Source organism: Limulus polyphemus, unplaced genomic scaffold (assembly GCF_000517525.1).
Source record: "Limulus polyphemus unplaced genomic scaffold, Limulus_polyphemus-2.1.2 Scaffold1292, whole genome shotgun sequence".
NCBI classification, from domain to species: domain Eukaryota; kingdom Metazoa; phylum Arthropoda; class Merostomata; order Xiphosura; family Limulidae; genus Limulus; species Limulus polyphemus.
In genome coordinates this window covers 116658-131050 of record NW_013666902.1, presented here as the reverse complement: position 1 = coordinate 131050, position 14393 = coordinate 116658, and the positions used below count along the sequence as shown (strand labels likewise).

The 14393-nt window shown below is 33.2% G+C and overlaps 1 protein-coding gene across 5 annotated transcripts in view; it reads right to left on the bottom strand.

Moving 5' to 3' along the window:
• LOC106462973 (succinate--CoA ligase [ADP/GDP-forming] subunit alpha, mitochondrial-like) overlaps window positions 1–11468 on the bottom strand; it is a 16806-nt gene extending 5338 nt beyond the window's left edge. Inside the window, exons 1-6 of one of the 5 annotated variants that reach the window (XM_013922944.2) lie at window positions 11370–11468; window positions 9150–9250; window positions 6932–7048; window positions 5078–5290; window positions 3963–4182; window positions 2666–2739 (exon numbers count right to left, since the gene is read on the bottom strand). In XM_013922944.2, coding sequence (XP_013778398.1) covers window positions 2666–2739; window positions 3963–4182; window positions 5078–5290; window positions 6932–7048; window positions 9150–9250; window positions 11370–11421 — 777 coding nt within the window. In that variant the 5' untranslated portion in view covers window positions 11422–11468. Of the gene's footprint in view, window positions 1–2665; window positions 2740–3962; window positions 4183–5077; window positions 5291–6931; window positions 7049–9149; window positions 9251–9487; window positions 10317–10546; window positions 10584–10829; window positions 10934–10958; window positions 10978–11369 lie in introns of those variants that run through there. The other 4 variants (XM_022390374.1, XM_022390375.1, XM_022390372.1 and 1 more) reach the window with 4 other exon arrangements.
• Window positions 11469–14393: the final 2925 nt, after the last annotated feature.

Genomic DNA, 14393 nt, shown 5'->3' with positions numbered 1-14393 from the left:
ATAACGTACGAACCCAACCAATATAGTATACTACTTACTACTTACTTTACTTATTAGTTAGTACGTAATAACTTACCTTCCTTTATTATTATTATTAGTATATATATATATATATATATATATATATATATATATAACCAATAGGAAAAGAAAAAATTTTCCTCAGAAGGTTCTTCATACAGGTTACTTCATTTTTGACACTTGTATATAGCCTCAGCTTCCCTGTTTGAGATGATGATGTTCATCTTTGAACAGCTATAACACTTCTCTTAACCATTGTTAGAAAGACAGTTAAATTACAGTACGTTTCAGACAATCTATTCTAGTGTCTGATATATCTTGTGTGTTACAAAATGCATATTTATAAAAGAACAAAAAACATTAGTGATTAATCAAAATAAGTTTCCAATTATTCCAACTATCTAAGTGTCATGTGAGAATAATAGAATAGTTGAAAGTAATAAATTAACGAGTCCAATGATTAATCAATTAGCAAATACCACTAATTGCCTAGGCTAGTAAATGCCAAAGCAATCCAGATTACGAAGTGTTCTGGGACATTAAAGCAAACTTTTCAAACTGTTTTAGAAATTGATTTAAACCCTCTGTTCACAGGTTAGGTCGAACTGACCAATCTGTAATGTTTACTATAATTCTGAATCTAGAAAATATATCTTCACAAAATTTGGCAAGCTTTTAGTAGCCATATTTTTTAATAAAGTATTTTTACTAAAGATTTGTCTACGAAATTCCAAAGCTTTTACAGTTTTCACATTTCATTGCATAACTTTTAGAACTTCCTAAATGAATATCCAAAGTTTTTCTGGTAAAACTTAATATTTTCTCTATCCTAACCCTAACTGTAGCAAAATTATCGACACAGAGTGAAATGAAAAGTTTAAAAGTATGAAACAAAACGAATATTTTCATTTTTCTTCTGCTTTCATTGCAATATTGATCAAAAAGATCCAAATCAATTATCTTAGGAGCTTCAACTTCTAAACTTTTCATATCTGTTTCTTAATTTTATGGTTTTACTGATGTATTTTGAACCAGAGGCATTGCTACGTACATAAAAATATTCAGGGTTCGAGTCTGCAGGCACAGGAATTTTTCGTGTTTCAGTGTGATATTGATCATGGTTTTCTATTCTGATTTTTCAAGACACCAACTGTTAAATAGAATTGAGGCACGAGCCCCATGTGCCGGCACCTGGAAACACCTTTACTTTTGACCAACTGCTGTATGAAAAAGCAATAAATCACAGCAGGAGCCCATTAGCTCTTTCTTATAAAGCTAACATAAAGACTAAGTGATTGTGAGGTGTCCCGTTAGAGATGCGTGTGCTAATGTAATTTTACATTTTATTTTACTGAAGCCTTGTTAGGTTAGGCTAAGAAATTTATGGTGTTTATAAGTTAGGTAAGTTTGTTTTTTAAATCTCTGCATACTCAAATACACTCAAATGGTATTCTTCTGTAAGCCTTGTTGAGTCTCACAAATTTTGGTGTCCAAAAAGAGAATTAATGTAGCTTTCAAATATGCATTTTAGAACACAAAAAATATATCAGGCACTAGAATATAATGTCCTAAACTTTTACGTGGTTTCCTAAGAGTACACAACTAATAACTATTCAACTGCTGATTAACTGATCTTCCATCCTACTCCTTTGTACTACTTAAAGTTACATCTTCCCTACTAATAACTATTCAACTGCTGAATAACTGATCTTCCATCCTACTCTTACATAAATAGATAAAAAACATTCTGTTTCCCATTTAGAGCAGAAATACAATGTTTGGATTCAAACAAAGGTTATTCTAGGGATTCTAAAATCAAATAAGTGTAGCAAGTCTGTTCTTCCTATTGGTCATAAACATGTCAATCAACCACGTAAAGTCTATTAGCCAATCTCAAAAGTAAGAGAGGGGGGAAGGGGGTCTCTGGTGGGTTTCACAAATTTATAGATATTTCAATAAATCAAAAAGATAGGAGGTTAAGTTTTAGAATTTTTTTTGGTAATTTTTGTATAGCTTGTGCTTCTAATTGGTTGAAAACTGTAACACTATTTTAATAAACTAGAAAATTCTGAAGTGGAGAATTCAGAGCTCAGATGCAGAAAAATAACAACTGATTTTTTTTTTTCTTTACTTCTGAAATTAAGAATTTAAAATCAGATAATATAACTTCAAATAATATATCATAAACTATATTTTCATGTCAAGTTTATTGACATACATTGATGATAAAGTTGTTGAATTAAATTCTAAATATAACTCAGAAAATTGTTATGATATGCACAGAAAAGCCAAACCCAGGTATAGCACATTTGGCCATTTATAAATAATTATCAAAAAACATACACTCATATAAACTATTTTTAGAAATTCTCAATGAAATTATGTTGTGGTTACATTCATAATGGAAATAATTAAACATTTATGTTTAGAAGAAGCTTCTTATAACAATCATTATTAAAATAGGTTTAGCCTAGTATATGTCATTAGGCCTAACTTTCTAAACATTACTCTCACTAACCTAACACTAAATTATTTTCCTTTTAATTCAAAGAAATCAACTACATACACACAAAATCTATATGCTTAATTAAATAAAAACAATTTTCTTAACTAAATACGCAGTTTTTGGAATGTGTGAACTTACGTAATTGTTTAACTTTAAGTAATCTGCAGCTCTCTCTTCTGCTGCTCCACCGATTTCTCCAATCATGATTATACCTAAAATATTAAAGAATCAACAGACACCTCAGTCTAAAAAAATGTAAACGGCTACTGAAGGCAAGCATAAAATACACGGATGAATTTTTGGAAGGGGAAGATGTAGCGTAGTGTGGTGTGGTCAGGGATTAATTACTTTAAGTGACAAGAGATTATGTAAATTGTTCGTACACCCCTGGCCCTCATTCCAGAGAGAAGTTTATGCCCAATGTTAACCCTACTAATTTAAATGTATAAATCAACTGAATACTTCAATTCACTCTGACTTAAAACTCTTTCGTGAGAACTATGGAAAGTTTGACAAAATAGAACAATACATATTTACCTTTTAGCAAATTTATAACAAGAGCTGTTTGTTTTTTCAAACTTGCCAGTTAAAAATGTAAGCCAGTCCTTCACGTTTGGTGGAAACTAATGCTCAAAAGAACCCACAAAATTAGTATTGCAAGTGCTGATTAGAACCCACAAATCTGTCATGAGATCCACTGTTTGGGGCCCACCACTGGTTCTTTTTATTCTTATCAATAAATAATACTTTTGAATTCAGATCCTGTAATTTTATTTGTCACGGCATTGGCCGTGAAACCAACTATCGTTTGTATGCTTTCTGATAACTTAGTGTAACCCTGTTTTCTGCTATGACTCCAATACTTTAATTTTAATTGGCCTAGACTATCAATGTTACACGTACATTAATTTTAACAAGTAAACTACAAAACTGGATATTAGTTAATAGCTAATTCAGACTAGCAAAAAGAGTTTTAGCAAATTTGATCATGACCTAAATTGCATTTGATGAACTACTTTCTAATTTACTCGAGGTCACAAGGACTGCTATACTAATCGGAGGTCATCATAGTCCAGTGTTATGTGGTGAAGTTGTCACACTTCAGAAAACAAAACTCTGTTCTGACAATTTAGTTTCTGTAAACAAAGAACTGAGATACATCATCAGCCCATTAACAGCCATCACCCCCCCCTCGTTTACAACAGCCCTCGTGCATTTTTCAAATATGAAGGACTGATTTAAGCAGAGATAACACAATCCTCTATTAAAATAATGAGCGTAAACAGGAAAACAAACTTTTGAGAATTTAAGACAGCTTTATCATTCACTCTGAGAATACTGATTCTAAAGAAGTATAAATACAAGGTCTGCATAACTTAACACTTCGAGCTGGTTGGTGAGATATGAAAGTACAGAAAGACTGACGAGTACCGACCTTTAGTTTCGGGATCACCAAGAAAAACTTCAAGACAGTCTATAAAATTTGTGCCATTAAAGGGATCTCCTCCAATTCCCACGCACAAACTCTGGCCCAGCCCAACCTGGGTTGTCTGGTGAACAGCCTCGTATGTGAGAGTTCCTGACCGAGAAACAATTCCTATTTTTCCTTTCTTGTGGATGTGGCCTGGCATGATACCAATCTTACACTCACCAGGCTGGAAAACATAAGACAATGTTTTATTCTTTTAAAGTACAAAAATCCGAAACTAAGACAGCATAATAATCAGTCAGAATTATGGAGGGGGGGGGGGTATTTGACCGAGCAAAGTGAGGAAATGTGCAATACCAATGCACCAATTACAGCTGGGGGTCTAGGGCATGCCTTAGGACACTGGAAATTCTTGGGTTCTGGATTAAATTTTATTTATTCTTCTGCTTTTCCTGAGAGAAATTCTATTAATTTTTATACAATTTTTACTGGAACAGATTGAAAAGTGGGGAGGGGGGGTAGCCCCACTTCCTGCACCTCTTACTATGACTGAAAATGAAATTTAGAATAGTAATTTTACATGTTACTCATTAGTTTTTTGCTGAAACAAATTACCTTCAATGTAAAAACTTGATTACTCAAGCTGCATTAGAAATAAACGGTTTTCTCCGTGTAAAAATCTGTCTGAATAAAACTGAAATAAAAAAAATTACATGGAACTAAAAATTACCATTATAAACTTAATTTTTATTTGTACTTCTTTTCAGGTCAGATATGAAGAAGGCTCATGGCTGAAAATGTGCACACTGTGATTTAAAAAAAAATGTTTTTATATGTTATGAATGTAGATCCTCGCCAGTAAACACTTAACACAGCATTTAATTCCAGTAAAGCGGCATATAAGTTGTAAAGAGAGCAGTGAAACCACCAACAAATAAGTAAATAAAAAAAAAAAACCAAGTAGCTTGTTGTGCCAATATAACATTAATATACTTACTCAAATCTTTGTGTTTCTCTATCATACGTTACTTACTTGTACCATGCCTCCTAAATCTTATGTCCTAATTTTTAGCTATATACTATAGCAGCTAATTACACACACACACACAACAAAGCATTACCTTGATAACACCAGGACAATTAGGGCCAATCAAACGAGTCTTTGTTTGCCTCAAGAGCCGATGTTTGACGAAGACCATATCTTTCTGGGGCATACCTTCTGTAATACAAACCACTAAAGGAACTTCTGCTTCTATAGCTTCGAGAATGGCTTTAGCTGCAAGTGTTGCTGGGACATAGATAACAGACGCTGTGGCTCCAGTGATTTCAACAGCCTAATAGCACATTTAGAACATATTCAAACACATCTAGCAAAGTATAAAAAAAAAATCTACAAGCTTACTCTGGAATATAATTAAAATTTTGCCTACTTGAAAAAAATATTTGCCTTTTTTTTTTCCATAAGAAATTTCTGTAAATCATTAGAAAAATAAAGAACCTGAAGAATTACATAAAAATTTAGCATAAGTAATTTGCTAAACATATCAAGAAATATTGCATAAGACATTTATTATTTCTGTGAATTTTTTATACAAGTAAAATTTAAAATTACCACATTGTCAGATTACTGGAACTTTTTAATAGACGGTCCCTCATTAAAATAATTATAGCTATACTTAGATCAAAATAGCACAACAAAACAAAATTTTCTAATCAACAGAAGCATGGGGCAGCTCTGATTTGGTGATGTATTATTTTTTCCACGATAATTGTTTTTCCTTTTCTCTCTCTCTCTCTTTTTTTAATGCAGACAGGAAAACAGACAGGTACTGTTGGTTATGATAACATCACAAAAGTTTTCAGTTCCACTGCTGTAGCATTTATAGAACTAGTTGTTCATACACCACTGATATTAGTGTATCTGGTTGAGTTTTACCTGTCTCAACCAACAACAGCATTTGAGGGTTACCTTGCTAAATAGTCTGCCCAATGGCCAGTGTGCTAATAAATGGAAAAAACCAAAGGTGACCAGTTCTTAAAATCAAAAGGACTGTTTAAGAAAAGCATACAATTTTAGGAAAGTCACAAATAACAGATATACGTATCAAAACCTCTATGGTATGATAAATGCTTGGACTTGCTTTGGAGTATGCATGGTAAGGATACAAAAAGTTATTTATATTCTATACCTGTAACAAATGTGTTAACTATGTAGCCTGTATAGCGTCTAAGACCACACTGTAGTAAATGATTGCCCCGGCATTACCTTGGAATAGTTGTGTAAAACAAAAAAATGCTTAGGCCTGTATTGGAGTAAGAAAGTAATTTATATTGTGTACTAAGTATGTTAATTACGTGATTTATTACACTAATAACCACACCATGGAAAACAATTGAACCAGCATAACTCACTATTAATATTAACTGACTACTCCATCCTACTCTTTATACTATCTAAAGTTACATTTTCCCTTCAGACTTACTAATAACTATCCAACTGCTGATTAACTGATCTTCCATCCTACTCGTTTGTACTATTTAAAGTTACGTCTTCCCTACTAATTCAACTGCTGATTAACTGATCTTCCATTCTACTCTTTTGTTATACTTAAAGTTACATCTCCCTACTAATAACTATTCAACTGCTGATTAACTGATCTTCCATCCTACTCCTTTGTACTACTTAAAGTTACATCTTCCCAACTAATAACTATTCAACTGCTGATTAACTGATCTTCCATCCTACTCCTTTGTACTACTTAAAGTTACATCTTCCCAACTAATAACTATTCAACTGCTGATTAACTGATCTTCCATCCTACTCCTTATACTATTTAAAGTTACATTTACAAACTACCATAGTCAAGATGCTTTTGTAATCACCAAATTTGAGAGGCCTTAGAAGGATGAAACAAATTGAAAGTGCCTCGAGGTTAACGTATAAATGTACAAGAAACAGAATGAAACTAACATACCTCTTTTACTGTATTGAAAACAGGTACACCAAGATGAGTTGAGCCCCCTTTTCCTGGAGAAACTCCTCCCACTAACTTTGTTCCATATTCTATTGCTTGCTTAGAATGAAATGTACCCTATCAAAAAATAATAACAAATATATATAAAATTTTGTTTTTCATGTTATTTTGATGATGTTTTTTTTAGAGTTCATTAGTTTTATATTTTGAAATAAAGAATTTATATTACACTATTAACAGTTATTGAGTCACTGGTTGGCCATGTGGATTTTGGAGCCGGATTCCAATCTGTGCAATACCACAAAATATTCCTGGTGGTTAGGATCACAGCTTCAAATCCCTGTCACTAAACATGCTCACCCTTGCAGCTGTGGAGGAGTAATGTCATAGTTAATCCCACTATTCATTGTTAAAGAGTAGCCCAAGTTGATTGTCTGTCACTGCTAAATTAGGTATGGCTAGTGACTTTGCAAAAAATCAAAACAAAACAATATTTATTATATTATTTATGTAATGCAAGGAATCAAACCATAAAGCTTGTCTTTCACTAAAAGCTCAGTAGATGTAGCTTATGATTAAAAACTTGACTTGCTAAAAAAAAATAACCATTAAAGGAACTTTACAAATGATCACTAACCAATCATGGAGTTTTACACATGATTACTAACCAATCATGGAGTTTTACACATGATTACTAACCAATCATATGGTTCTTATATAATTTATCTATTGCACCTTTCACTCCTCATAAGGATGTCATGCTATGTACTGAAAGGTATGAGTTGAGAGATGATGACCAAACTCATTCCAAACTTTTAGTTATGAAAGCATCAGAGCTATAACAGTCAACTCACACTGTTTGGTAAATAGTAGAGCAGAGCCAGCTGGTGCTGCTGACTAATTTCCTTCTCTCTCATCAACAGTTTCAGGAGTTGCTATGCCTAAACAATAAAGTTTGGCCAAGCCACTTACCCTAAGTGTTGTATACTGTATCGTTAAGATTGAAAATACCATACATCAAATTCAAGACTGTCCTTGCACACCCACAATTAAGAAAAATATAACTTTAAACCCACCCTTTATTTTCCACTACTAATGATGGCAATTCATTCCATAAGTAAATCACCCTGTAAGAAAAATTAACCAGTCCTAACTCAAACTGAACATATCTTTTAGAAATTTTAAACTTGTGTCCTCTCATCCTGTTGTCTCCTAGCAGTCCTCCTCCATTAATCAATATCCTAGAAACACTTCTAACAGTCCTCCTCCATTAATCAATATCCTAGAAACACTTCTAACAGTCCTCCTCCATTAATCAATATCCTAGAAACACTCCTATCAGTCCTCCTCCTAGTAAGTCAACATCCTAGAAACACCCCTAGCAGTCCTCCTCCAGTAAGTCAATATCCTAGAAACACTCCTAGCAGTCCTCCTCCAGTAAGTCAATATCCTAGAAACACTCCTAGCAGTCCTCCTCCAGTAAGTCAATATCCTAGAAACACTCCTAGCAGTCCTCCTCCCAGTAAGTCAATATCCTAGAAACACTCCTAGCAGTCCTCCTCCAGTAAGTTAATACCCTAGAAACACTTCTAGCAGTCCTCCTCCAGTAAGTTAATATCCTAGAAACACTCCTAACAGCCCTCCTCCCAGTAAGTCAATATCCTATCTTATACACAGAGACAAAAACTTAAAAAAAAGTATTCCAAATGTAGCCTAACTAGTGATTTAGACAAAAAGATAATTATCTCTTTTGTCTTGTAATCAACATGCCCCAAAAGTTTTGCTCCCCCCCAAAAAACAACAACAACAAACAAACAAACTTGCTTTTAACAAAGACTTGCATCTTAAGTATAAATCCCAAATTAGCAACATAATCAGATCACACAGTCCACTAATAAGTTGTGGGTACTGAGGACTTAAAGTAGACTCGTGAAGTTTTGTTTTAAATGATAAGATCAAATTAAATGCTTCAATAAGGAATCAAGCATCACACATTTTGTTGCACAAGAGATACAAATAATTTTAAACATTATTATTTTTCTCATCAGTCCTAGTTTATGTTTAAGACTAGTACTGATGACTTGACAAGGTACATTGTAACATCAATATCCAATCAGAACTGAAAAAAAAGCTTTCAATATATAATACACCATAATATTTTAAAATTCATAACAAGTTATGTGGGTACAAAAACATGACAACTTTAGGGTTGTGTCACCTGTTTTCCTGTGATCCCTTGACATATAACTTTAGTATCTCTGTCGATCATCAAGCGACTACGTGTGCTGGTGTAACACGCACGAATCCCTGTGGCACGAACTTGAAAAAACATAAGTAGTTAAACAAATTTTATAATGGTAAAATAACTTTCTTTCAGTTCAATAAAAACTATTAAAAAAAACTGTTTCTAAGAAAGATTTCTCTCTTAGAATATTTAATTTGTGAAATAGCTTTTACTTTAAATAATTTGGTTTAAATTCTTCATGAATAGGCATACAAATACGCTGATAAAAACAATTAACGGATAATCCTAGTTTTATAAAATCTATCCCTTACAAGGCAAAACTAATGATATACTGGGGCTCCTCAGTTATTCCGTCAGCTGGCGAGTCATGTTAAGTAGCATATCCAAGTGAAGGAAACAATGTGATCTTATTTAGCCATTTTAACAATAGAAAGTGATTCAGATTGAGATAGAAACATGCCAGACTCCAAAGAAGACATTTCCACAATGTGGAAACTACAGATCAGTTAGAAACTGGTCAATCACAATATCATTGCAATGTAAATAAGTCTATCAAAATGTGGTTAACAGGACATGTTCACCTTTCAGGCCACCAATATAGTTGACCAGAGACCTGGACAGGGCAGACTACTGTTAACAATTTGTACAAGATAACAGCTATTTGACAAAACAGGTTTGGCACAACCAGTGGGTCTCAGCTTACTAACTGAATCAACAGTTCAAACCAGTAACTAAATAGCAATTCAGCATGGAAATAATAAAAAAAAAGAGGCTTTATATGGATGGCCTTTATGTCAAATGACCAATGTTGTACGTTGCTTTAACACACACAAAATAACCCAGGTGTTGGACATGTAGATATGTCAATGACATGTTAGCAAAATTCCTTTTCACAGACAAATCATGCTTCACATTACAGCCATGTCCGAGACATGTGGACATCTAGAGAGTGGCCAGGACTAGATCCAACCTCAATTTCACGAAGGAGAAATGTGCATATTGTGGTAGTGGCATACTGGTCAGAGAAGAGGTCAGGACTGATAGCTACACTGACCTTATGCATTATAATTTATAAATATCAAATGATATAGATATGCAAATCTTGCAGCCATTATTGTAGTTACATGCAGATCAGTTGGTAAAAGCATTTATTTTGGAGGAATATCATATGTGCCTCCTCTAATAACTAATAAAGCTATATCCTTAACTGGTTAGCAACTTCTCAAAAGAAGAAAGTACCAAATAAATGAACTGTGTCTACAGTAATGGATTCTCTGGGAAGGAGCTTACGACAGCATGAATCATCGCTAAGCAGTGTTAATGAAAATGAAGCAGCTTTGATAGAGGAGTAGACCATATTACCCTCATACCTTTACTCACTGATTCACTCATTATAAACTTGTCCTAACAAAATATGTGTTGCATCGTCAAAAGTGATCATGTCTTAATAATAAATATTTTTTGTCACTTATTTGGTTGTAAATTCTGTTGTATCAAATAAGCTTTTATGGACAAAGACTCCAATGGGAAAGAATTTCATACCACTACCAGATCACATGACTAGTCACCTGACACAGATTTTACACAAAATAAACTCATATACTACTTGCTCCATTACAGCTAAAAATAAAATATAGAAAACCCAGATAACACCTGGATGTTTTTAGTTCTGAACACGGAATTCCATACAGTTGTAGTCGGCTAAATGACCTGCTATCCTTTCTTATGCTTAGTTATATTAATAATGGAAATTGAAATTCTTATGAATTTTGAATAACCTACACATCTGTCCACATGTTACTAATTTAGTAACTGAATATAATAAAGAAACCTAAGCTAAATAAGTAAATTTTCATAAAATATATTCCGTTCTTGAATTTAAGACATGAGAACAAAAATAAAACTCGGTATCTTTTATTACAAAAGTTACATTTGTATCAGAAATATCAACTACGACTACGAGACTAAAAAAATCTAGGTGTCGTAAGGGTGCCTACCGGCGATTGCTTATTTGCTACGGATAACCTACCAAGAGATAGACTTTTGCTGATAAATGTATTTAATCTGCGATATTCCGCAGATTAAATTCAAAATCTAAAAAACATAATATGTCTGTAGAAACATGAGAAACGTTACATAGGAAAGTGTGAATAAAATATATAAATGACAAACCAATAACAGCTTCATACTAACTTTTAAAATTCCATCCCAAAGTACGAGACAATACACTAATCGAACTAGCCATATCGACATCCGTAAGTAAGGATACTGTGACACTAAATAAGCGGTGGGGTAGTTTATCACTTTTCGTAGAGTTTTAAAATAATGTATGTGGAAAATCTAAGTATAATTTGAAATATATATATATATAGTGAAATCAAAGCAACTAAATTAGGTTATAGTTTAAGAAACAAGCAAAAAGAAACATATCCTATTTTGCTTCTTTTGTTTTTATTCTCAATGCATAATTTAATTTAAATTTAAACTAAGATTAATTAGCTATTTATTCTTACGTGTTATTAAAATATTAGATAATAAATAAAAGCTTTCTAAATACAAAGATATGTCGTTATAGTTAATTCAATAATTATATCATTCTTTATTTGATACAAGTACGGGCGTCCGTAGAATTTATTCCAATTGGGGGCAAGTCCACAGCCTGCGAACACGGAGGGCAGCGTTGTTTGCGGAAGTATCCTCCAGAAAATTTTGGAAAGCAAATGCCTGTAAACGCTATTCTGTGGTATTATCTAAATTTTGTTGTTTCTCTCGACTTGAATTATGAATAACACGATTGGATTGAAATATTTAATTAAATTATCTCTAAATAAACTTTCATTTCAGTGCAATATTGAAATTAGCTTGAATTCTTCATAACATCTGAATAGTGGTTGACCCAACGGGTCACGGTGGTCTAGTACATCTTATTAGTATGTGGAATTGAACCATTTGATGATGGAAACGATGGCAATGGTCATCAGCAAATTTGGAAGTAAGAGCAACAACATTACATGGTAGGTATTTAGGATGATTTTAGAAACTATGTTCTGAAATAATGAAGTTCTCTTCACCCCGTCCATGGTATTACTAGATAACAATAAATTATGAAACTGCCTGTTGTAGAGACGCAAGTGTAGAGAACGATGTTTCGAAAGTCTTTCGTCTTGAGTTTCATCATGAATACTCTGCCTAAACAATAACTTAATTTTTAGCATGACATGATGTTTTCAGGTAACATAGGGGACTTTCGTAATATTTAATTAATCAGATTTAGATGCCACCTCATTGAGGCATTACAAAAGCCACGAAGAAGACCGAATAGCACCATTTACGGGTCGGAAGTGCAAGTAGGAAGATTCTATTGGGAGTAGTTGTCACCGGAAATAAATTATTATTGACCAGGAGTTCAGACTGTGCAACATATACAAGATACAATAAACAGAAAAAGCTTTTGACAAAATATTTCTAGACATATTTTGCACAGTCAGTTTAAACAGTAGACATTACTATACAGTGTACATAAAATCTTTATGCAGGAGAATAATAATATGAACAAAGAATAAAAGATTAGCCTAATACTCTGATCAGCTTACAAGTTTCTCTTGTTAAATAATACAAGGATATTGTTATGGTAAATAGGTCCTTTAACGTGTCCTTGTCGTTTTCTCAAGAAGGTGAAAAAGGATAAGATGCTCCAAGGTGAACTACATGGTTATGGTTTTTGCAAGGGACTGCATGTAATTGAAAGTAATAAAAGGAATATTGCAGTTTTTATTTGTTGAGTGAAATAATAGGCGTCGTAGAGCGCAGACCATTGCCTTGAAGTTTAAAAGCGATGTTCTGGCTGATTATGGCTTATTGATGTACACCCTTGCAATTTCGTAGTTTATATAGCATCATCTTCTAATAGATTTGTTAAATGAATTTTCTTCTGAAACTTCAGGGGGGGGATGCCCCCTTGCCTCATTCTGCGAACGACCATGGATACATGCTATTTCAACATTTTGTTTACATAAAAGTTCTGTCTCTCGGTGGGTCAATAGTAAGTATATGGAATTACAGCATTAAAATCCAAGGTTCAGTTCCCCGTGTTAGACATTTTGTAACTTTTGCGCTTAACAACAAATAACAAATAAATCGTATTTTAAATGTTATCATGCACTTTTATTGCAGGAAACTGATATTAAGACTGTTTCTGCTAAATTGCTGAAAGATTTATAGACTTGGTGTAATGTATTATCACACGTATTACCTCTAAAAAATTAAATATACACTTCATTAACTTTGGTGTTATACAACTCTCACATGAAACACGTTTCGCATTTTGCAATGGATGGTTACTTTTTTAAGACTTTACCCCATATACCTACGCATATGTATTACACGCCACTTATTTCACATGCCAGATCGATTAATCATGTAATTGGTGTTTGCTTGAGCCTATAAATGCAGAGCTTTTATCACAATATATATAATTACCAAAACAAATGGTTAGAACAATATACTTTTTAACTTTCACAGGAGCATTACTATCTGGCTTGAACATCTTTATCGAAGACTGTTTATTGATCCAACTGTTCAGAGACATCTGTCACCAAAGATTATCAACAATGACAGTCTAAATATCTGTCACTAGGAAATATTGAGCAGTCAAATACTATACTGACAGACTGAAGGAAAAGACGACCATGCAAGAACATAGTGTGAACAGATGTCAGATTGCACCAGATGAGGATTTTTTCCAATGTTGTTAAAAAAGTACAGCCTCATTGGCACTAAAAGTAAAAGCGCAAACTATGGATAAGAAATGGTTGAATCTCATTGTACGCAGGCGTGATATCACGTGACTGGTCATTTTCATTGTACATACCTCTAAATATTACTTGTTAAACCACTGAAGGACACTGCTATCCACATTCTGAAACAGAATCGCTTAAAGCAATGTTCTCCACTGGCAATAACAGCCATTAACAATATTGAAAATGGCAAAGAAACAACGTTAACTTGAAACAAGATATGACTAGGTGTTATGTGAAAACGTTCAAATATTCAGAAAAAAGAACGTTCAGAATAAATGCTAATATTACAGAAATATAGAAACTTATGATATATATCTATACCATTATGACATGCGAACATATTGTTACGTCTCCGTTTCGTTAATTGATTTTTTTCGTAACTTCGTTCCGACGAAATTTTAACGACACAAGTCTTTAC